Genomic DNA, 23,488 nt, shown 5'->3' on the forward strand with positions numbered 1-23,488 from the left:
GGGGGGGACCCCAAGTCAGGGAGGAGAGGGTCCTGCCAGGGAGGGGCCAGGTCTGCCACGCTCTCCTTCCTGCAGATCAGAGGGTCCCAAACTCATCTGCCCTTCTGCCTCCCCCCCCCCTTTCAGAAAAAACAATGACTCTCCCACGAAATCTCCCATCTTCAAACAAAGGAGTCCCTGGGACTTTAACTCTGTGTCTCTCAGGGTCACTGCACATGTGCAAATTGTTTTCCAAAGCTGGACGAGGAGGTGGACTAGCCCCCCCCAAAAGAACTACAGGGAGGAAAGAAGGAAGGAAGGAAGGAAGGAAGGAAGGAAGGAAGGAAGGAAGGAAGGAAGGAAGGAAAGAGAGGCCAGGAATAAAGAGAGGGATCCCAGGCCATAGTCTGGCTGCTGCATTGCAACGAGTTTGGGTTACGTTATCTAACAGAATAATAATAAATAAAAAAAAATCAAGGGAGATGTCTTTGGCCTCGCCCACCTGGCCCTCTGGGGGTTGGCCAGATACATTCCTGGCCCTCAGGGCAAAGAAAAAGGGACCCCACCCCAGGAATCTGTCTGGCAAGCGGCAGAGAGTACAGAAAAGGAGACAGAAGCAGGGAGTAGGGTGGGGGTGGGGGTGGGGAGCAACTCCTGAGGACCCCCAGGTGAGGACCCCACTAGAGCTAAACATCCATTTATCACAAGATACAAATGACTCTCTTGTCATTCAGTTCTGACTTCATGCATTGACTGGAAGGCAGGAGAAACCAGGATGATTAATCTGACAGAAATCCCTTCAGTTGCCTCCACATTCTGCATTGCTAGAAGGCTAGAGACTTATTTCTTCTCCTCTTCCTCCTCCTCTTTCTTTTCAAAAAGATATCTCATGGTCTGAGATGCGGTGCAGTCCAGCCCTGGTTCCCAGCAAGACTCATCCATGCTTGCTTAGGGAACCATTTCCACCCCTGTCCTTCAGATTTTGTAACAAAACATTGTATTTGCTTTGTAGGATTTGCTAGCACCTCATTAGCACAGGCAGAACTTGGCAGAAGACCAAAGGGTTCCTTCCGATCTCTCAGAGGCTTCCTGAGAGCACAGATGGATGAGCGAGACTCAGCTGGCCCTGAAGCAGGAAGAGGCCATGCCATCCAAACTGGGAGCAGTGGGGGATTCTGGGAAAACTCTGTGCAGAAGATCCTGGGTGAGGAGGGCACCCTCCGCTCAGAGGGGCAGAGCCAGCAGTTGAGGCAGTTCTGCTTCCAGGAGGCCAAAGGACCCCGAGAGGTTTGCAGCCGACTCTACCACCTTGGCCGTCAGTGGCTGAAGCCAGAAAGGCACACGAAAGCTGAGATGCTGGACCTGGTGATCTTGGAGCAGTTCCTGGCTGTCCTTCCACCAGAGATGGAGAGCTGGGTGAGGGAATGCGGAGTGGAGACCAGTTCCCAAGCGGTGGCCCTGGCCGAAGGTTTCCTCCTGAGTCAGGCAGAGGAGAGAAAGCAGGTGAGAGAGACTTTCCTCTGGATACTCCCAAGGGGCTCCAAACAGGATGGAGAACATCCCATAATGGTCTGCTGATGGCCCATCCGTTTTCTGGGAAGGCATCCATGGAATGAGATCTCACACCCTTCAAGTCTTTGTCATTCTTTTACTAATATTTCTCCCCATTCTCTGTTTTGAATCCTTGTTTCTTTTTCAGGGAAAGGATCTCTTTGCAGAAATGGACCTGGATTCCTGTGAGGCAGAGAGGCCTCCGTTGGACACCAGAGAGAGGCCACTGGGTAAGGAGGAAGGTGGTTTTTCTCCACTGGTCTCATTCTGTTGGTTTTCCAACTCATCTGAGGGTTCTTTTCACCTTGTTTTGGGGGGAGACAGTTGGGAACAAGGGTCCAGAAGAGGGGAGATGTATTTCTGCAGAAACAAACATATGAAATGGGCACAAACGTCCAAATGCTCTCAGTAGGTAAGTCTTTCTCAAAGCCCCATCTGTAGTTAGAGATGCCCTGTTTCCCCTGTGAGGGAAGCAGGCACTCCTGGCGTCCTGTTTACATTTTTTCTCTTGCAGGTGGCAGAAGGATGCCGGGAAGACCTCCTGATCTGCCTTTTCATGGGGGCAGAAGGGAAGCAGCGGCTGTGGAACCAGATCAGGTCAGGGGAAGCTGCCTTGTGGGGACAGAGGCCGAGGGATGGAGCAATGTCATGGACTGGTTGGGCACAGAGGAATGGTGGGAGGAAGCAGCCGGGGAACCAGGAAGGGAAGATGTCTCAGCCCAAGGAGTGGAGGTGGAGGAAGGATGGGCGGTCAGAGGGAGAAGAGGGAGAAGCCTGGGAAGAGGAGGTGTCAGAAGCTGAAATGGTAACAGGGCTTAGTGAGCTGGGAGACTCTGTGGCAGAATGCAGTCCAGAATCAGAGGCAGAAGAGGAAGGAGGCAAGTGGGAGGAGGGAGGTCGAGAGTCAGAGGTGAGTCAGGAGAAGGAGCAGCCACCGGGGGCTCCCTCTCCTTCTGCCAGAAGACACCCTCCCTGCTTGTCTCTCAGAGCCAGGAGACCAAAATAGGCTTATTTTTATTGTAGATTGATCACTGAATGCTAAAATTGTTTTCTAAGGAGTGGACAAATGAGAACAAATAGTGGCCTGGATTCACCTAACCAGCCCCATCGGATGAAAAATGGGGCCTGCCCCCCATTCCTCCCCCTCTCCATGCTCCCAGGAACCCCTTGAATTTGGTTTTACAGCATTGGGAGGGAACTCCCTAGAACAGCACATGAGGAGAGGAGAAAGTGGATCCTTCCATCTGGCAAACTGGAATCCCTGCATAGGCAGAATGATTTGAAAACCACATGTGGAGTACCACCTATTTGCACAGAGACGAATACCCATAATTAAAATGCAGAATAAAATAAGCACCCATAATTAAAATGTGCTGCAAAACAATCCTATTGAAACAACACCGCAATTTACAGGAAGAAAACAACAGAGCATTGTGGAGCAGATCATATTTCTGCTGTCTCAGAGGAGGACATTTCCCTTTTTCTTTTAGGGTCCAGTGTGCTTTGAAGATGTCGCTGTTCGTTTCACGGACGAGGAGTGGGCGTTGCTGGATTCTGACCAGAGAGCTCTGCATAAGGACATCATGGAGGAGAATCGTGGGATCGTGGCCTCTCTTGGTAAGGCTCCCTGTGGGATCGTCCTATCTGCCTGGAAATTCAAAAAATACCTCCATGAGACGAACCTCATATATTTTTACAGATCTCAACAGCACCCCCTATAACACCTGGGAACTTAACACCCCCATAAGAAATAGTAAATAACAGTTTTTTCTGTGAACAATCTTCCTCCAGTTCTGCCTCCTTCTACCACAGTTGGACTGGTCTGAACTGCGCAGGCATCTTAAATGTCAGCCTCAGAGTTGTTAGGAAAGATAAGTAGCTTCTGTCAGTTTTTCTGCTTTTGTTTTTGCTGCTGTCAGTCTTGGGTTGACCAAAGAGACGACTGACATTGGAGATGGAGGGGATGCCATGACTGGGCCAAACAAAATCCGTTCCAGAGAAGAACTATGCTTATTGAATCTCAGGTAGAAGTAGCAGTGCTGCTGCTGCTGCTGCTGATGATGATACAGTGGTACCTCAGTTTACAAACTTTCCGGAACAGGACTGTTCTTAAATCAAGGTACCACTGTAGTAATAATAAGAATTTTTATTTTTACCCAGCCCATCTGGCTGGGTTGCCCCAGCCACTCTGGGCGGCTTCCAACACACATATAAACATGAAACATAAATAAGAATAATCTGATCCCATATAAAAAGAACATTAACTTTAAAATGAACAGCTTATACTAGTGGCCAAAATTGCGGAAACCTTTTGTGAAAAGTGTATTTCTGAGGTTTGATGGCTCATAACACCACTTTTGTGTGGAGTAATACCATAAAATTATATAGCAATGGAAAGATAATTTAATGAAGAATGTAATGCAATGACTTTTATGAAGGAGTATTTATTAGAACAGCAGTCATAAAGAAAAAACGTGAAACCTTTGGTGACCATTGGTAATGTTTAGCTTTAATTACGGCCTTACAACGCCTTCACTTGAAGTGAACCAAGTCTTTAGTTCTGCAGCTGTAATAATGTGAAACCAAGACTGAATTATTGCCTGTTAATTGGGCTTTACAGTGGTACCCCGCAAGACGAATGCCTCGCGAGACGAAAAACTCGCAAAACGAAAGGTTTTTTTGCTTTCGAGTTGCCTCGCAAGACGAATTTCCCTATGGGCTTGCTTCGCAAAACGAAGCTTGCCCCGGGGACAGCGGGTCTTCTCTTTTGAAGCAAGGGGCTGCGGGGAGATAGCGATCTCCCCGCAGCCCCTTGCTGCAAAAGACGTCCGGGGGAAGCGGGGAAGAAGCGCTTCGCTTTCCGCTGCCCCCGGACCTCTTCTGAAGCAAGGGGCTGGGGGGAGATCGCTATCTCCCCCCAGCCCCTTGCTGCCGTCTTTTGCAGCAAGGGGCTGCGGGGAGATCGCTTCTCCCGGTGCTCCGAAGCCGGGCGGGGGGCAGGGGACACCTCCCACCGCCACGGGGATACCTTTTGAAGGCAGGCGGGGGGGAGCAAAGACTTTCGCCCCCCCGCCCGCCTTCAGAAGAGGTCCAGGACCTCTTCTGAAGGCTGGCGGGGGGCAAAAGTATTTGTCCCCCCTGCCTGCCTTCCCAGGGGCTTTTAAATCGCCCCGGACAGCGGAGAAGTCCTCCGCTGTCCGGGGCGATTTTAAAATGCCGCCCGCCAGCATTTTAAGATCGCCCGGACAGCGGAGAAGTCCTCCGCTGTCCCGGGGTTTTTTAAATGCTGGGGGTGGGAAGAAAAGCCCTTGTCCCCCCCCCCCAGCCTTCAGAAGAGGTCCGGGGACAGACTGTCCCTGGACCTGGTCTGAAGGCGGTTTCCCTAGGAACGCATTAATTGATTTTCAATGCATTCCTATGGGAAACCGTGCATCGCAAGACGAAAAAACCGCAAGACGAAGAGACTTGCAGAACGAATTAATTTCGTCTTGCGAGGCACCACTGTATTGCTGGGTTGCTTCTGACTAACAAGTTTCTTTAGTCGGCTCCAAAGATTTCCGTTTGGGTTAAAGTTCCCAGGCTGTTCACCTGGCCCTCTGGGGTTGGCCAGATACATACCTGGCCCTCAGGGCAAAGAAAAAGGGACCCCACCCCAGGAATCTGTCTGGCGAGCGGCAGAGAGTACAGAAAAGGAGACAGAAGCAGGGAGTAGGGTGGGGGTGGGGGTGGGGAGCAACTCCTGCGGACCCCCAGGTGAGGGCCCCCACTAGAGCTAAACATCCATTTTTCACAAGATACAAATAACTCCCTTGTCGGTTCTGACTTCGTGCATTGACTGGAAGGCAGCAGAAACCAGGTTGATCTCAAAGAAATCCCTTCAGTTGCCTCCACATTTTGCATTGCTAGAAGGATATAGACTTCTTTCTTCTCCTCTTCCTCCTCCTCCTCCTTTTCAAAAAAACAGTTGGGAACAAGGGTCCAGAGGAAGGGAGATGTATTTCTGCACAAACATACATATGAAATGGGCACAAACCCCCAAATACTCTCAGTAGGTACTGTATTTTTCGCCCTATAGGACGCACCTAGCTTTTTGGGGGGGAAATCAAGGGGGGGAAATTTATTTCCCCCCCAGGTTTGCGCAGCCATCCCCAAGCTAGAAGAGGGAGACGGAGCACTCCGTCTCCCTCTTCTGCCTTCAGGGACATCCTCTCTAGCCTCCGTGGGGCAGCGGCTTGCCCCGCTGTCCCCCGAGTTTATGGGGCTGGCGATGGGGAGAAGTAAGCTTGCTTCTCTCCCCCCCCCCCGCCAGCCTCCAGATCAGGTCGGGGAATAGCGGGGTGGCGGCGCTCCGCCTCCCCGCTATCCCCCGAGCTTATGGGCCTGGCGATGGGGAGAAGCAAGCTTGCTTCTCCCCCCCCGCCAGCCTCCAGATCAGGTCGGGGAATAGCGGGGTGATGGCGCTCCGCCTCCCCGCTATCCCCCGAGCTTATGGGGCTGGCGATGGGGAGAAGCAAGCTTGCTTCTCCCCCCCCCCCCGCCAGCCTCCAGATCAGGTCGGGGAATAGCGGGGTGGTGGCGCTCCGCCTCCCCACTATCCCCCGAGCTTGTGGGCTGCAGGTTGCTGCCCGCAAGCTTTGCGAGCCGGCGGGACCTCCCGCCAGGCTTGCAAGGCTTGCGGATAGCTTCCTGAAGCCTGGAGATTGAGAGGCGTCCGTGCACACCGACCCCTCTCGCTCTCCAGGCTTCAGCGAAAGCCTGCATTCGCCCCCTAGGACGCACACACATTTCCCCTTCATTTTTGGAGGGGAAAAAGTGCGTCCTGTAGGGTGAAAAATACGGAAAGTCTTTCTCAAAGGCCCATCTGCAGTTAGAGATGCCGTGTTTCACCTGTGAGTGAAACAGGCACACCTGGCATCCTGATTACCTTTTTTCTCTTGCAGGTGACAGAATGATGCCAGCAGGACCTCCTGATCCGTCTTTTCATGGGCGCAGAAGGGAAGCAGCGGCTGTGGAACCAGATCAGGTCAGGGGAAGCTGCCTTGTGGGGACAGAGGCCGAGGGATGGAGCAATGTCATGGACTGGTTGGGCACAGAGGAATGGTGGGAGGAAGCAGCCGGGGAACCAGGAAGGGAAGATGGCTCAGAGCCCAAGGAGTGAAGGTGGAGGAAGGATGGGCGGTCAGAGGGAGAAGAGGGAGAAGTCTGGGAAGAGGAGGTGTCAGAAGCTGAAGGGGTAACAGGGCTTAGTGAGCTGGGAGACTCTGTGGCAGAATGCAGTCCAGAATCAGAGGCAGAAGAGGAAGGAGGCGAGTGGGAGGAGGGAGGTCGAGAGGCAGAGGTGAGTCAGGAGAAGGAGGAGCCACCGGGGGGCTCCCTCTCCTTTTGCCAGAAGCCACCCTCCCTGCTTGTCTCTCAGAGCCAGGAGACCAAAATAGGCTTATTTTAATTGTAGATTGATCACTGAATGCTAAAATTGTTTTCTAAGGAGTGGACAAATGAGAACAAATAGTGGCCTGGATTCACCTAACCAGCCTCATCGGATGGAAAATGGGGCCTGCCCCCCATTCCTCCCCCTCTCCATGCTCCCAGGAACCCCTTGAATTTGGCTTTACAGCATTGGGAGGGAACTCCCTAGAACAGCACATGAGGAGAGGAGAAAGTGATCCTTCCATCTGGCAAACTGGAATCCCTGCATAGGCAGAATGATTTGAAAACCACATGTGGAGTACCACCTATTTGCACAGAGACGAATACCCATAATTAAAATGCAGAATAAAATAAGCACCCATAATTATTATTTTTTCATAATTTTTTTATTAATTTTCAAACATTTATACAGTTTTCCAAAATACAACAAAATACTTCTTATTTGTTTTTGAACTTCCCTCAGCGTCTCTGGCAATCATCCGTATTCATAACTGAAATTACACATTCCTCCTTTCGTGTTGCCATTACACTTCCCTTCTCCCACTGTTTACTGCTGACAATACTTCTCCTTTTTTACAGTGCCTCTTGAAATCCCGCTAGCGTTGTATTCACACCACATATGTTTTTCAGATAATCTACAAACTTTCCCCAGTCTTCGATGAACTTTTGGTCTTTGGTATATCTAATTTTCCCAGTTAATTTATCCAATTCCACATAGTCTGTTAATTTCAGTCTCCATTCCTCTATCGTCGGTATTTCCTCTTGTTTCCATTTCTGGGCAATCAGGATTCTGGCTGCCGTTACCGCATACTGAAAGAGTTTACAGTCTTTTCTTCTTATATTCTTTCCTACCATCCCTAAGAGAAAAGCCTCCGGTCTTTTTACAAAGGTATATCTTAACATCTTTTTCATTTCATTGTATATCATTTCCCAAAAGCTTTTCACTTTCTTACATTCCCACCACATATGAAAAAATGTCCCTTCTTTTTCTTTGCATTTCCAACATTTGTTACACATCTTATACATCTTAGCTAACTTTACTGGTGTAATATACCATCTATAAAACATTTTCATAACATTTTCTTTCAGTAACATGCATGTGGTGAATTTTATATTCTCTTTCCACAATTTTTCCCATTCCTCAAATTGAATGTTATACCCAAAATCTTTTGCCCATTGTATCATTACCGTTTTAACCTCTTCATCTTTCGTATGCCATTCCAACAATACCTTATACATTTTTGACAGCGTTTTATATTCATTATTTATTATGTCCCTTTGAAAGTTTGATTCTTTTTCTACGTAGCCCCTTTCCTTCAAATCTTTTTTAAACATTTCATTTACTTGAAGATAGTGCAGCCAATCATATACCTGATCTTTAACTTGTTCATATGGTTTCAATTTCCATTTTCCTCCTTCTTTAATTACCAATTCACCATATGTACTCCATTTACCTCTCATATTAATTTTCTTAACAGCCATTATCTCCAGCGGAGATAACCAATGTGGGATTTTTGGTTCCAATATATTTTTATATCTATCCCATACTTCTATTAAAGAACCCCTGAAGATGTGGTTTCCAAAACCTTTGTGAATTTTCTTCTTATCACACCATAGATATGCGTGCCAGCCAAATCTATTATCAAAACCTTCTAGATCTAGTAAATCCTTGTTTTCTAGTTTTATCCATTCTTTTAACCAACAAAGGCATGCTGCCTCATAATATAATTTCATATCTGGCAGGGCAAAGCCACCTCTTTCTTTTTCATCCGTCAGTAACTTAAATTTTATTCTTGGCTTCTTCCCCTGCCAGATATACCTTGAAATCACTCTTTGCCATTCTTTAAAGATTCCTATACCCTTTACAACTGGTATAGTCTGGAATAAAAATAGCATCTTTGGCAGCACGCTAATCTTTACTGTGGATATTCTTCCCCAGAATGATAGTTTCATTCTGCTCCACACCTCCAGATCCTTCTTTATTCCCTTCCAAACCGGGATATAATTACTTTGATACAAATCAATGTTCTTAGATGTTAACCAAATTCCCAAGTATTTTACTTTTTTCACCACCTCTATCTCCGTTTGTTGCTGCATTATTTCAATCTTAGTTTGTTCCATATTTTTCACGATCATTTTGGTCTTTCTTTTATTCAATCTAAATCCGGCTACTTTTCCGAATTGTTCCATCTCTTCCAACACCTCTTTTATACTTTCTGTTGGTTCTTCCATAGTCATTACCAAATCATCGGCAAAAGCTTTAACTTTATATTCATTTTGACCTACTGTTACCCCCTTTATTTGTTTATTTTGTCTGATTGCATTTAAAAAGACTTCCAGAACCGTAATAAATAACAATGGTGAAAGTGGGCAACCTTGTCTTGTTCCTTTCGATATTTTTATATCTTCAGTAATAACGTTGTTAACTATCAATTTAGCTCTCTGTTCTGTATAGATTGCCTTTATACCATTATAGAACTCTTCCCCCACCTCCATATATTCTAAGTTTTTCAACATAAATTCCCATATAATATTGTCAAAGGCCTTTTCTGCATCCACAAACATTAATATTGCTTGTTTGTCATTCCTATCAGACAGATATTCTAAAACATTAATTATATTTCTTATATTATCTTTCATTTGTCTGCCTGGTAGGAAACCTGCTTGATCATTGTGTATAAATCTTATTAATATCTTTTTCAGTCTTTTCGCTAAAATTCCCACAAATATCTTGTAATCGGTATTCAGTAGTGAAATAGGCCTATAGTTTTTAACTTGGGTTAGATCCGAGTCCTGTTTGGGAATCAATGTAATATATGCATCTTTCCATGTTTCTGGAATGTCTCTTTCTTTTAAAATATTGTTCATAACTTCCATCATGGGACTCATCAGCACATCTTTCATTTCCTTGTAATAACTGGATGTAAATCCATCAGGTCCCGGAGCTTTCCCTCTCTTCAACTCTTTTATCGCCTTTTACTTCTTCTTTTTCTATTGGGGCATTCAGCTGGTCTTTTTGGTCTGTCGGGATCTTCTGCACCATTTTGTCTCTTAGGTATCTTTCTATTTTCTTCATATTGTTCCTTTCTTTATTCTTATATAATTGCCTATAAAAGTCCAAGAATCCTTTCCTAATTTCTTTCGGGTTTACTATCTCTTCACCATTTATCCTAATTTTGTTAATTGTATTCTGCTCCTTTCTCTTTTTAAGTTGCCACGCAAGCCATTTTCCTGATTTGTTAGCACACTCAAAATTTTTCTGCCGCAACCTTTTGATATTCCATTCGACTTCCTTGTTTATTATCATTGCAAACTGTGTTTGAAGAATCTTGATTTCCTGCTTAATTTTTACATTATTTGGTTTTTTCACCAATTTTTGCTCTTTGTCCATAATCTGCCTTAAAATCTCTTTTTTCCTTTTTTCCTTGTTTTCATTCTTCTGGGAATTCTGCTGGATAAAAAATCCTCTCATGACTGCTTTGCTTGCATCCCGAACTATTTTCATCTTAGTACCTTTGTTGGTGTTATCCAAAAAGTATTCGGATAATTTCTTTTGTGCTTTTTCAACAACCTTTTCATCATCTAACAAATAGTCATTCAATCTCCATCTGAAAGATCTTTCTTCGAAGCCTTTTTACTCCATTTTTATTGGGTTGTGATCTGAAATCACTTACTTCTTGGAGTCAGTTCGTTTGATACCCATGTTTGATCTATTCTTGACATTGACTGATTTGGTTCTGAGTAGTACGTGAACTGTTTCTCCAATGGGTGTCTAAGTCTCCAAATGTCAATCAGATTGCAATTCTCCATCATCGTAAAAAAAGTCTTTGGCAGTTTCCCTTCTTTGTTCTTTACATCCCTTAGTCTGTCCATTTCCAATGATACCATTCCATTCATGTCTCCCATTATTATAATTTTTTGATCCATGTATTCAAATAATTTTTCCTCCAATGCTTTATAAAAATCAGTCTTATTTCCATTTGGTGCATAGATCCCGACAATTATTAAGCACCCATAATTAACATGTACAGCAAAGCAATCCTATTGAAACAACACCGCAATTTACAGGAAGGAAACAACATAGCATTGTGTAGCAGATCATATTTCTGCTGTCTCAGAGGAGGACATTTCCCTTTTTCTTTTAGGGTCCAGTGTGCTTTGAAGATGTCGCTGTTCGTTTCACGGACGAGAAGTGGGCATTGCTGGATCCTGACCAGAGAGCTCTGCATAAGGATGTCATGGAGGAGAATCGTGGGGTCGTGGCCTCTCATGGTAAGGCTCCCTGTGGAATCGTCCTATCAGAATGGAAATTCAAAAAATACCTCTATGTGACCAACCTCATTTATTTTCACAGAGCTCAACAGTGCCCCCTATAACACTTGGGAACCTAACACCCCCACAATAAACAGTAAATTACAGGGGGGTTTTTTGAACAATTTTCTTCAAATTATTCCTTTTTCTACCATGATTGGGCTGGTCTGAACTGCCCGGGCCATCTTAAATGTCAGCTTCAGAATTGTTAGGAAAGATAAGTAGCTTCAGGTTTTCTGTTTTTGTTTTTTCTCCTGTCAATCTTGGGTTGACCAAAGAGACAACTGGCATTGGAGATGGAGGGGATGCCATGACTGGGCCAAACAAAATTCATCCCAGAGAAGAGCTTACTGAATTTCAGGTAGAAGTAGCAGTGGTGATGATGATGATGATACAGTGGTACCTCGGTTTACAAACTTAATCTTTTCCGGAAGAGGACTGTTCTTAAATCAAGATACAGTGGTGCCTCGCAAGACGAAAATAATCTGTTCCGCGAGTCTCTTCGTCTAGCGGTTTTTTCATCGTGCGAAGCAACCCTATTAGCGGATTAGCGCTATTGGCGGTTTAGCGGATTAGCGGCTATTAAAGGCTTAGCGGCTAAAAGGCTATTAGCGGCTTAGCGGCTTAGAAAAAGGGGGAAGCGAAAAAAATCGCAAGACTCGCAAGATGTTTTCGTCTTGCGAAGCAAGCCCATAGGGAAATTTGTCTTGCGAAGAGCAGCGAAAAACGGAAAACCCTTTCGTCTAGCGGGTTTTTCGTCTTGCGAGGCATTCGTCTTGCGGGGCACCACTGTACCACTGTAGTAATAATAAGAATTCTTATTTTTACCCAGCCCATCTGGCTGGGTTGCCCCAGCCACTCTGGGCAGCTTCCAACACACATATAAACATGAAACATAAATAAGAATAATCTGATCCCATATATAAAGAACTTTAACTTTAAAATGAACAACTCCTAGTGGCCAAAATTGTGGAAACCTTTTGTGAAAAGTGTATTTCTGAGGTTTGATGGCTCATAACACCACTTTTGTGTGGAGTAATACCATAAAATTATATAGCAATGGAAAGATAATTTAATGAAGAATGTAATGCAATGAATTTTATGAAGGAGTATTTATTAGAACAGCAGTCATAAAGAAAAAACATGAAACCTTTGGTGACCATTGGTAACATTTAGCTTTAATTACGGCCTTACAATGCCTTCCCATGAAGTGAACCAGGATTTTAGTTCTGCAGCTGTAATAATGTGAAACCAAGACTGAATTATTGCCTCTGTTAATTGGGCTTTATTGCTGGGTTGCTTCTGACTAACAAGTTTCTTTAGTCGGCTCTATAGATTTCCGATTGCGTTAAAGTTTGGGCTGTTCACAGGCCATTCCAGCAGTGAAATATCATTATCTTGAAAGCATCTTTTGCACACAGCAGCAACATGACATAGAGCTGAATCCTGTTGAAATAATACATAAAAATAAAAATATATAAATATGTATAAATGCTTCAGTATCTGGGAAAAGATCACCTGCGGAACACTTCAGTTTGGGCTCAAGTATTTTGTTTATGCATTTTGGAGCATTTATATTCCCATTAATGATGCAAATTCTGCCCACACCTTTTGCTGCCATACAACCCCAGATCATCACACTGTCTGGGTGTTTCACGGTCAGTGTCATGCAAATAAGATGTAAATCTTATCTGATTCTTCTCCTCGGGGTATTTCATGCCATCACTACCAAGCAAGGAGATTTGGGTCTCATTGCTCCAAATAACACTGTTCCATTGTTCTGCTGTCCAGTTAACATGGGTTTAATCTTAGACCAGTCCTTGCACTCAACTTCACATTGCATTGTACCATGTCATCTTGTATCCACCCAGATGATATTCTTCTGTCATGTAGGCACAGTCTTTTCCTTCTTCGATCGTCACTTGCCTTTGTGCACCTTTTCCTGCCTTTATCGCTCTGATTTTGTAGTGACTGAGTCTCCTTATACCTCTTCAAAAATATAGAAAGGCCAGCTTTGGTGTAGTTTTTCCCAATCTTTCATCTAATTTCTTCATAACTGTAGCCTTGTTCACTTAATAGTACAATTTTACATCACTTTCTGGGTGATTAGTCAACTCTTTGTGCCATTTCTTTAATTTGATTATGTTTTTCAACCTCACTAAATGACCAACTTGATAGCAATCACATAAGACACTGACAAAAGTCAACCAAAGCAAGTTGTGCTTCCTTTTTCTGGTTTTTTGGCTATAAGGTTTGATAAAATATAGGTAATTGAACAAACTTTGCTGGATTGCATTCTTGATTACATTCTTGATCAAATTATCTTTCCATTGATATATAAATTTATAATATTACTACAAAAGAAGAACTACATTTTTTTCCAAAAGTCTTCCACAATTTTAACCACTACTTTATATCAAACAGGGCAACATTCAACAACTCATCAGAATCTCATAATAAATATGTTGGTAAATGACAAACAACACAGTTAATGAACACACACTCAACTCCCTTCAGTTCTTCTCTATTTGTTCCTAAGGCTCTAATCCCTTTTTGTCTCCATTGCAGATTGTGATGAATCGGAAATTGAGAACAAAGGTGACCACGATAAAATCTCCAGGGAGGAGAAGCCATGTAGAAATTTGGAGTGTGGAGAAAGCTGCAGTCAAAACTCCCATTCCACTTCCCATCAACGAAATATCATTGGAAAGAAAGTCTATCAGTGCATAGAATGTGGAAAGAGATTCAATCAGAGCTCCCATCTCACTTCCCATCAAAGAATTCATACAGGGGAGAAACCCTATAAGTGTATGGAATGTGGAAAAAGCTTCAGGCAGAGCGGCAGTCTCACTTTCCATCAAAGAATTCATACAGGGGAGAAACCCTATAAGTGTATGGAATGTGGAAAAAGCTTCAGATACAGCGCCAATCTCACTCCCCATCAAAGAATTCATACAGGGGAGAAACCCTATAAGTGTATGGAATGTGGAAAAAGCTTCAGGTACAGCGCCAATCTCACTTCCCATCAACGAATTCATACAGGGGAGAAACCCTATCAGTGCGTTGAATGTGGAAAGAGCTTTACTAATATCTCCTCTCTGACTTTCCATCACATAATTCATACAGGGGAGAAACCCTATCAGTGCGGAGAATGTGGAAGGAGCTTTAGTCAGAGTGGCCATCTCACGTCCCATCAAATAATTCATACACGGGAGAAACCCTATCAGTGTGTTGAATGTGGAAAGAGCTTCACTAGTAGCTCTTCTCTCACTTCCCATCAAAGAATTCATACAGGGGAGAAACTCTATCAGTGTGTGGAATGTGGAAAGAGCTTCAGGAAGAGCGCCAATCTCACTTCCCATCAGAGAATTCATACAGGAGAGAAGCCCTATCAGTGTGTGGAATATGGAAAGAGCTTCACTCAGAGCACTGATCTCACTTCCCATCAAAGAATTCATACAGGGAAGAAACCCTATCAGTGCGTGGAATGTGGAAAGAGCTTCAGTACAAGCTCCAATCTCACTTCCCATCAAAGAATTCATACAGGGGAGAAACCCTATCAGTGCGTGGAATGTGGAAAGAGCTTCAGTACAAGCTCCGATCTCACTAAACATCAAAGAATTCATACAGGGGAGAAACCCTATCAGTGCGTGGAATGTGGAAAGAGCTTCAGTACAAGTTCCAGTCTCACTTCCCATCAAAGAATTCATACAGGGGAGAAACCCTATCAGTGCGGAGAATGTGGAAGGAGCTTTAGTCAGAGTGGCCATCTCACTTCCCATCAAAGAATTCATACAGGGGAGAAACCCTATCAGTGTGTGGAATGTGGAAAGAGCTTCACTAATAGCTCTAAACTCACTTTCCATCAAAGAATCCATACAAAGATTGGAAAAAGCATTATACATCTTTAGGAGCCTGGTAAATCCACACCGTTTTAACCAGGCTTTTTCTTAATGACATCTAATGCTATTTTAACATATGATGTTTTGTGTTTTTATGTTGTGTTTTTATGTTCTAAGTCTCCTGAGACCTGTGGGTGTAGGGAATACAGCCACTCTTAAATTCCTAGGGGTCTTTGCGCCCCCCCCCAATAAAATATTTGAGGAGGCCACCCCCCAGGTTTTCCAAACGTGGACAGGTCCCATCTTTGCGGGCCAAACACAAAAGTTGCTTTAAAGGAGGCTATCCCAAATTTGGGTCCCCAGCAGCACCCGGGACTACAGTTTCCAGCATCCCTCCCCATTGGTCCTGCTAGCTAGGGATGATGGGAATTGTAGTCCAAAAACAGCTGGAGACCCAAGTTTCCTTTAAAGGGAAAGTGGGCTGGCCCTGTGACATTTCCAGAGAGCCAAGACTGTGCAGGGGACCCCAGGACTCACCCCCCCCCCCAGGAGACCAAGAGAAAGGTAAAGAATCCTACTTACAGCCTGCCCAGGAAAAAAAATCCCACCTTCCTCTCTGAAGTAGCTAACTATCTAAAATGCCCATCCAAGCCTAACTCTCAGCCCAACCCCAGACAAAAAGCACTGCCCCAGAATCTGAACCATCCCCAGTACTGCTAATTGGAATTTATAGAGCGCAAAACTGAAATTTGATCGGCACTTCAACCTCTAGGGAGCTTCTAGGTGCTTTCTGCACCACCTAGATTACCCACAGAATTGTGGCTTCTACTGGCAACACACACAGGAGAACAAATGAAAGACAAACACAATGGACAGGACAAAACCTGGAAAGGGCCATACCAAATGGACATCCGGTGTGAAGAGGTCACTTTCCCCACTGCTGAACAATGCCACAGGTAAAGGAGATGGAATGCTAGAAGTGTTCTCTGGGGCAAGGGGAGCTGCTTGGAAATTGAAATAGGGGCTCAAAATATTACTTTTTTAAAAAGTCGCTATCATTATAGGCATTGCCATTCAAATGGCATGCATGCATCATGTGATTGATTGTGCAAGGCCCCCCACCAATATTTTATTCAATTCGGCACCACTGGGTCGGGTGGTTTCCCAATTTAAAAAATACATAAATCACCTCCCTTTGCACATGTTCCAGCTTGTCAATATCCTCATTTATGCTTTTTAAAATTTATTTGCCCTTCATCTGAAGATTTTACAATATAAACATACAGGATGACAGCATGGCATTCTCAAAAATAATAATAATAATAAAAAGACAAGCCAGAGAAATCTCTCCTTTTCTACTTTTCTTTTTTTGGATGGAGTTACAAACTTTGTTGATCAGGGAGCTGCTTTGGAAGTAGTGCATCTCGATTTCTGTAAGGCTTTTGAGAAAGTCCTCTGTGATATTTATGTGAGGAAGCTGGTAAAATGAGGCTGAATGAAGTAACTGTTAGGTGGATTTGACTGACCGAACCCAAAGAGGACTCTTTCATGGTTCCTCCTCATCCTGGGGAAAAGTGACCAGAGGGGTGCTGCAGGGTTCTGTCCTGGGCCCGTTGTTGTACAACGTCTTGATAAATGACATGGTTGAAGGAAATGAGGGGATGCTATCACATTTGCAGATGACACGAAATGGATCATGATGGCATCCTCTCTCTTCTTCAGCAACTGACAGGGAGACAAAGAGTGCAAAAGCACAGCAGAGCGAAAGAGATAAGACTGACTTCCGTTCTTACACTTTCCAAGCCTAGGAAAGTAAATAGGGGCATGCGACATACTAGCCACATATCCAGCAACCGGAGGAGTGAATTGCTAACACACCACACATGATTGCAGGTGATATGAGTAAAAAAACCTGCTCCTTTTTGCTTATGGGGTACCCAAGGGCCCCTATACAGTCCTTTTGTAGGTTCTCTATCGGTAGGAGAAAACAGCAGAGACCAACCAGAGAATATTGAGAAGCAAAGCAGCTAGTAAGCCTGTTCTTTATTAACTGTTGTAAGAGGGTGCTCCCCCACACGCAGGAGAGAGGAGGAGGACCCCGAGCCATGTGTGCAAGCCCTTATATAGACATTTTTAATTGCCCGCCCTGGAGTCCAAGACCACTCCCAGAAACATCATACATACATCACAGAAGAGGTGTGGCCCAAAACTACCCCCCAGATACATCATACCTACGTCACAGAAAAAGCGGTCTACAACAGAAATCTGAGTGCGTTGTTTTTACCTTGTCTGCCAGGTTACCTGTAAATTGTCACTTGACTGGATTACCTGGGGAGCCTGGACATTCTTTTGTAATGATAATACTTCATTCCTGAGCCAGGTCACAGGCTCACCCTATTCACACCTTAAATGTGCCCTTAAGGCAGGATTTGTGAGGACAGAGACAGTGGGGAGGTTTCTGCATTTCATTCGACCTTGTAGAGCAGTGTTTCCCAACCTTTTTTGGGGCAAAGGCACACTTGTTTGATGAAAAAAATCTCGCAGCACACCACCATTACAGCCCCGTGACGTCAGCGCGCAGCATCACGCCGGGAGGGACGCACGAAAGTGAAAGTTTTCAATTTTTCCCTCCCCCTTGCCGGGGAACCTCCAAGCTTTGGGGTGGGGGGGGAGGAGGCAGCAAAGCGAGGGACTGAGGGACGGCGGCAGCTGAGGCGGCGGCGGCGGCTGATGTAGTGGCGGCGATAGCGGGCAGAGGAGGGGGCGGCGGCGGGGCCGAGGTGGCCGGCGGTGGCGGGTGGAGCAGGAGGGCGGCCGAGGCCGGTGAGGGAGTAGGGTTGCCCGGGGCTTGAGGAGCCGTCGCCGGGAGTTGCTGCTGCTGTTGTTGCTGCTGCTGCCCGGACATGCCGGCCGCCTCCTCATCCGCTGTCTCGCGCTCCTCCCTTTTGCACGCGCTGCCCCGCCGCCGCCCCATTGGCTGGGTCCTGTCAGATGATCTTCCTGTGTGTGTGTGTGAGGGGAGAATGGAGAGAGAAACCTCGGCACCACCACCGCGGAGCCGCCCCCGGCTCAACGCGGATCCTCGCCGCCGCCGCCTCTCACCGCCCGACTCGCCCGCCTCCCTCCCACGGCACACCAGCCAACAGCTCACGGCACACTAGTGTGCCGCGGAACACCGGTTGGGAAACACTGTTGTAGAGAAATATTTGAGGTGAGTAAAAGAGTCAAAATGGCTTTAGGGCTTTTCCTGTGGGTTTTGGACATGTGGTTTATATATTTATATATGTATTTGCTTGGTACATTTAGGAACATTTATATAATATATCCTAAAAAATTATTTTAACAATTCCCCCCTTGAGAGCCAGGCCTCTTGAGAGCCAGGGTGGTGTGGTGGTTAAGAGTGGTGGACTCATAATCTGGTGAACCGGGTTCACGTCTCCGCTCCTCCACATGCAGCTGCTGGCTGACCTTGGGCTACTCACACTTCTTTGAAGTCTCTCAGCCCCACTCACCTCACAGAGTGTTTGTTGTGGGGGAGGAAGGGAAAGGAGAATGTTAGCTGCTTTGAGACTCCTTCGGGTAGTGATAAAGCGGGATACCAAATCCAAACTACTACTACTACTACTACTACTAACTACTACTATTCTTCTTCTTCTTCTTCTTCTTCTTCTTCTTCTCTTAAGGCTATTTGCAAGTGTAGCAGTGCATATAGCTGGACATAGGCTATCACATAAAAAAATAATACAGTTGAAGCGTAAGGTTCATAAATATGTAAGAAAAGACAGGTATATGTTCCTTTTTGTGTGTCTGTATATATGTGATTGAAACTTTAATCTATTTTACAAGATGTTTATATATATATATATATATATATATATATATATATATATATATATATGCAGGTTTTGGTGTCTTCGGGTGTCTTCCCGTGTAAGAGTTGGGGTGTCTAGGCGACGTTTCGGCGAGGTCTCACTCGTCATCTTCAGGCTGGTGCTTACGGCTTCTTGTTACTGGAACAGAGCAGGATCTCAGTGTTTGAGTTCCTATAAATACTGTTGAGGGGGTGTGGTGTATTCTGGGCAGAGAGGAAGTTCCCAGGATAGTGTGACTTTTCTTCTTTTGTTCCTTAATTACTTGAGGGATATCTTGAGTGATTTCTTGAGTGATATTCTGAGTACCACTTAGGAGGGTCATTAAGAGTGGATTAGTTGCTAAAGCTTTCGTGTCTTGACCTCTTGAGCTTGTGAAGAGTTTTTCTGAGAAGATGGCTGTACTGCACTTAGTTGTGCTCTGGCTTGGCTTCGTGTATAGGGGCGAGCTGTGGTTTTGTGCCCTGTGCCAGTCAGATCTGTGTAGGGATTGCAGGGGGGTGTAGCATCCGGAGGTGCCACTATGGTTTGGCTACTGGATGGTGTCTGTAATTTATCTGTGGAGAGGGTCTGGGTTTGGGTCTGGTGTGGTTGATTGGTGATGGCGTTCTGTGTGCCTCTGGTTCTGGTGTCGGTTTTTGTGGGGAGGGCTAATTTCCAGATGTCTGGCAGGCGGGACGTGTCGTCACGCTTGTTCATGTTGTGAGGGTGTTTCTCTATCTCGATGGCTTCCATGATTATTCTCTTGTGGTGATGTTCCATGTTAAAGAGCAATTTGGAATCTGCAAAACAGGACACGAAATTAATTTTGCAGATTCCAAATTGCTCTTTAACATGGAACATCACCACAAGAGAATAATCATGGAAGCCATCGAGATAGAGAAACACCCTCACAACATGAACAAGCGTGACGACACGTCCCGCCTGCCAGACATCTGGAAATTAGCCCTCCCCACAAAAACCGACACCAGAACCAGAGGCACACAGAACGCCATCACCAATCAACCACACCAGACCCAAACCCAGACCCTCTCCACAGATAAATTACAGACACCATCCAGTAGCCAAACCATAGTGGCACCTCCGGATGCTACACCCCCCTGCAATCCCTACACAGATCTGACTGGCACAGGGCACAAAACCACAGCTCGCCCCTATACACGAAGCCAAGCCAGAGCACAACTAAGTGCAGTACAGCCATCTTCTCAGAAAAACTCTTCACAAGCTCAAGAGGTCAAGACACGAAAGCTTTAGCAACTAATCCACTCTTAATGACCCTCCTAAGTGGTACTCAGAATATCACTCAAGAAATCACTCAAGATATCCCTCAAGTAATTAAGGAACAAAAGAAGAAAAGTCACACTATCCTGGGAACTTCCTCTCTGCCCAGAATACACCACACCCCCTCAACAGTATTTATAGGAACTCAAACACTGAGATCCTGCTCTGTTCCAGTAACAAGAAGCCGTAAGCACCAGCCTGAAGATGACGAGTGAGACCTCGCCGAAACGTCGCCTAGACACCCCAACTCTTACACGGGAAGACACCCGAAGACACCAAAACCTGCATTCCTGTACCCGTGAAAATCTACGAAAGCATATATATATACACTCAAGAAATCACTCAAGATATCCCTCAAGTAATTAAGGAACAAAAGAAGAAAAGAACACTAGCCTGGGAACTTCCCCTCTGCCCAGAACTTTTGAGGCAATACACCACACCCCTCTACAGTATTTATAGGAACTCAAACACTGAGATCCCGCTCTGTTCCAGTAACAAGAAGCCGAAAGCACCAGCCTGAAGATGACGAGTGAGACCTCGTCGAAACGTCGCCTAGACACCCCAACTTTTACACGGGAAGACACCCGAGGACACCAAAACCTGCATATATATATATATATATATATATGTATTGCAAGGATATTAATAAAGCTGGGGGGGGGGAGGAAAGCGTGAGGCAAGGGGGAGGTGGTGCCAGAATTTGGCATCGTACAGGGCAGCACCACCATTTGAGATGCCACGATCCGCCATTGCTCTGACCTCTGGGGTGTGTCCTTTTCTTACCCAGCACCCCAATCTCTGTGCAACAAGAAACTCCAGGGGTGCTTCTCTTTACCCGGGGTTTAGTTTTCTGGGAACGAAGGTTAGCAGAGACTGTGGAGTCTTCAGGATACCTGGTCTTATTTGCACATATATACAACCTGAGCATAGGATGGAGGGGCTCTTAGCACCCCCCCCCTTACAGATCTTGCTTCTGCATTCGGTTTCCCATAAAACCCCAAGCCCAGCTTTGGAGTCTGGCACAGAGCAGGAAAGAATTTCAAGAGGGGCAAATCTAAGGTTCTGCACACGGAGATCAGATTCTATCCAATTCAGATTTCTTTGTGGGGCAGGTATAGGACCATGAACACTCATCCCAATTTCTTAAAAGTCTTCCCACCACACTTTTCAGTGCATTTACTCTCCATTTTCCAAACTGCAAAAAGGCCATATTATTATTATTTTTTTAAGTGGATTTCACAGTTGGGGATGTTTAGCCTGGAGAAGGGGAGACGGAGACATGACTTGAGAGCCGTCTTCAAATACCCAAAGGGCTCCCACATGGAAGATGCAAGAAGCTTGCACCTGCTCCTGCTCTGGAGACAAGGACCCAAAAGACTTGCGAGAAAGGAAAGTCCAACTAAAGAAGTGTTGGGGAGATGGAAGTGATGAAAGGACTGAATCCACGAGGGAGAGCTACTTGCTCTGAGATGGGGGAACTTCGGGCAAAGGCCAGCAGAGAAGGGATGCTGTTGGCTGCTAGTTCTTGTTCCTCCCCACTTTCCCAAAGGGCGTAACATCTGAGGTCCTGCGGGAGGAAAGAGCATCTCAGAGTCAGGGGCCAGCCTGGGCCAAAGCGGCCCTCCACTGCCCCCACCACAGAGTCCCTGGCTTTCCTTTACCATCTCTGATGCCATCCAGACACTTACGTTAAGCAGGAGGAGGAGGTGTGGCGCATTGGGAGTCTTTGTCAGAGCAGACGATGGAAGTGCCACTTCAGTTCCTGTGGAAGACGCCCATGTTCAAGCCAGCAGGTCCACGAAGGGGAAGGAGGGAAAGAGAGAAGAGATTTTGAGTCCTGAGTGCAGTTGTGGAAGTGTGTGAAGAGGAAGAAGAAAGAGCCATGTCAAGAGAAGTCAAGATCAGACTTCCGGGTTAGCGCCATCGCCTAATGGCGGATTCCCTCCGAGCTCCGGAGGGAATCAGCTCATCAGGGGTCGGATCCTGCCGCGGCGACGACGCGGGGACCCTTAAAAACCACGGGAGCGGAAGCCTGTGGACGTGGTGACTCGGTGGGCACCACTTGTGCCCCCCCGACCCGCGAAGGAGCCTTTTTAAAGGCTACGGAACTGGGGACGGGGAGCGGCGCGGTGCTGAGAGTCTTCTGCTTCCCCTGCTGAGTGAAGCCGCATGCCATGGACGGAGAGTGCTGACTTCTTCCTTTGAACATTCGGATCAAAAGTAACAACCCGTGAGTAATACGGAAATTGGACTTAAAAGGGAAATTTTCTTTTTGGATTTGGCACGATTGGGGAAGGCGCAAAGAGGAAGTCCGTCTCCCCGCCTTGTAAACAACTTAAAGCAAGGACTAGATAACTAAGGTTGAGAGAACAGCCTTTTCTTTATTGGATAAAAGTTATTAATTTCACGATTGGAAAGTACAAGTAATTTTGCTGGAGGATAAGAGTGGATTTTGAGAGCTGAAGTGCAACCCCCTGGGAACCGGGAGTGATCCGCGAGAGAGCCTGTTGAAGAGATACAGAAGACTTTGACAGCTGTCAAATTAGCTGTCAAAGTTGTGGAATAAAAAGAGAACTTTGTTTCTGGTGCCTTTGCTGGTTAGATTTGTTACAATGAAAACAGGAAGAACAAGTTATTTTGACTTTTGGGTTGGAACTGGAAGGATATTAAGTAACCATAATCCCTCTAGAGGGGGTTTTGGGACATTACAAGAATGGCTGCAAGTGGAAAAATACTCATGGAGCTGAACAGGACTTTTTATCTCCTGGGAAAGCTTCAAGATCAAAGTAATATTTTGGCTACAAGGGCTACTATGCTGAATGAAACAGTAAACAAATTTACTGAAACTGGAAGGGACTTGACTCAAGTCTTTGTTCCTGAGCAAAAAGTCCTTGAAGCGGAGTTAAAAGTTTTTGCAGCTGAGCAGGAAAAGAAACCTGAGAAATCTGAGAAAGGGGAACAAGAGACACATGATGATCTGGAAGAGAATGAAGGAGGAGTTACAATGCCACAGAAAATTAAGGAAGGCCAGAGGCCTGTTAGGAAGGACATAAAGGAAAACAAGAATTAGATGATGGAAATTGGGTTTGCATATATGATTTTTATTAATTTACAACATAACAGAAATAAAAAAGATCAACATCTTGTTATCACAAATTTCTTTCTTTAGGACTTCCTTCAGCCTCTCCGCAAATCATCCGTAGCCTTTTTTTAAAAAAATTCGCATTT

The 23,488-nt window shown here is 45.4% G+C and overlaps 1 protein-coding gene and 1 long non-coding RNA gene across 2 annotated transcripts in view; both read left to right on the plus strand.

The window, feature by feature from the left end:
* LOC310705492 overlaps positions 1-23,161 on the plus strand; it is a 110,864-nt gene extending 87,703 nt beyond the window's left edge. The window contains exon 2 of the long non-coding RNA XR_014525339.1: positions 23,004-23,161. This is a non-coding gene — a long non-coding RNA (uncharacterized lncRNA). The remainder of the gene's footprint in view (positions 1-23,003) is intronic.
* On the plus strand, positions 993-15,356 carry LOC310705135 (uncharacterized protein). The gene is made up of 5 exons (XM_083499616.1): positions 993-1,482; positions 1,679-1,760; positions 2,045-2,127; positions 3,021-3,147; positions 13,837-15,356. The coding sequence occupies exons 1-5, from the start codon at positions 1,081-1,083 to the stop codon at positions 15,177-15,179; spliced, it is 2,037 nt and encodes a 678-aa protein (XP_083355742.1). The 5' UTR covers positions 993-1,080; the 3' UTR covers positions 15,180-15,356.
* Positions 23,162-23,488: the final 327 nt, after the last annotated feature.

Source organism: Podarcis liolepis (genome assembly GCF_965112155.1).
Source record: "Podarcis liolepis genome assembly, chromosome: 4".
Taxonomy (NCBI): Eukaryota; Metazoa; Chordata; class Lepidosauria; order Squamata; family Lacertidae; genus Podarcis; species Podarcis liolepis.

Coding starts and splice junctions, on each gene's coding strand:
- LOC310705135 (XM_083499616.1), top strand. CDS start 1,081: ATGGATGAGCGAGACTCAGCTGGCCCTGAAGCAGGAAGAGGCCATGCC. Junction 1,761..2,044: donor CACCAGAGAGAGGCCACTGG/GTAAGGAGGAAG, acceptor TTTCTCTTGCAG/GTGGCAGAAGGATGCCGGGA. Junction 3,148..13,836: donor TGGGATCGTGGCCTCTCTTG/GTAAGGCTCCCT, acceptor TCTCCATTGCAG/ATTGTGATGAATCGGAAATT.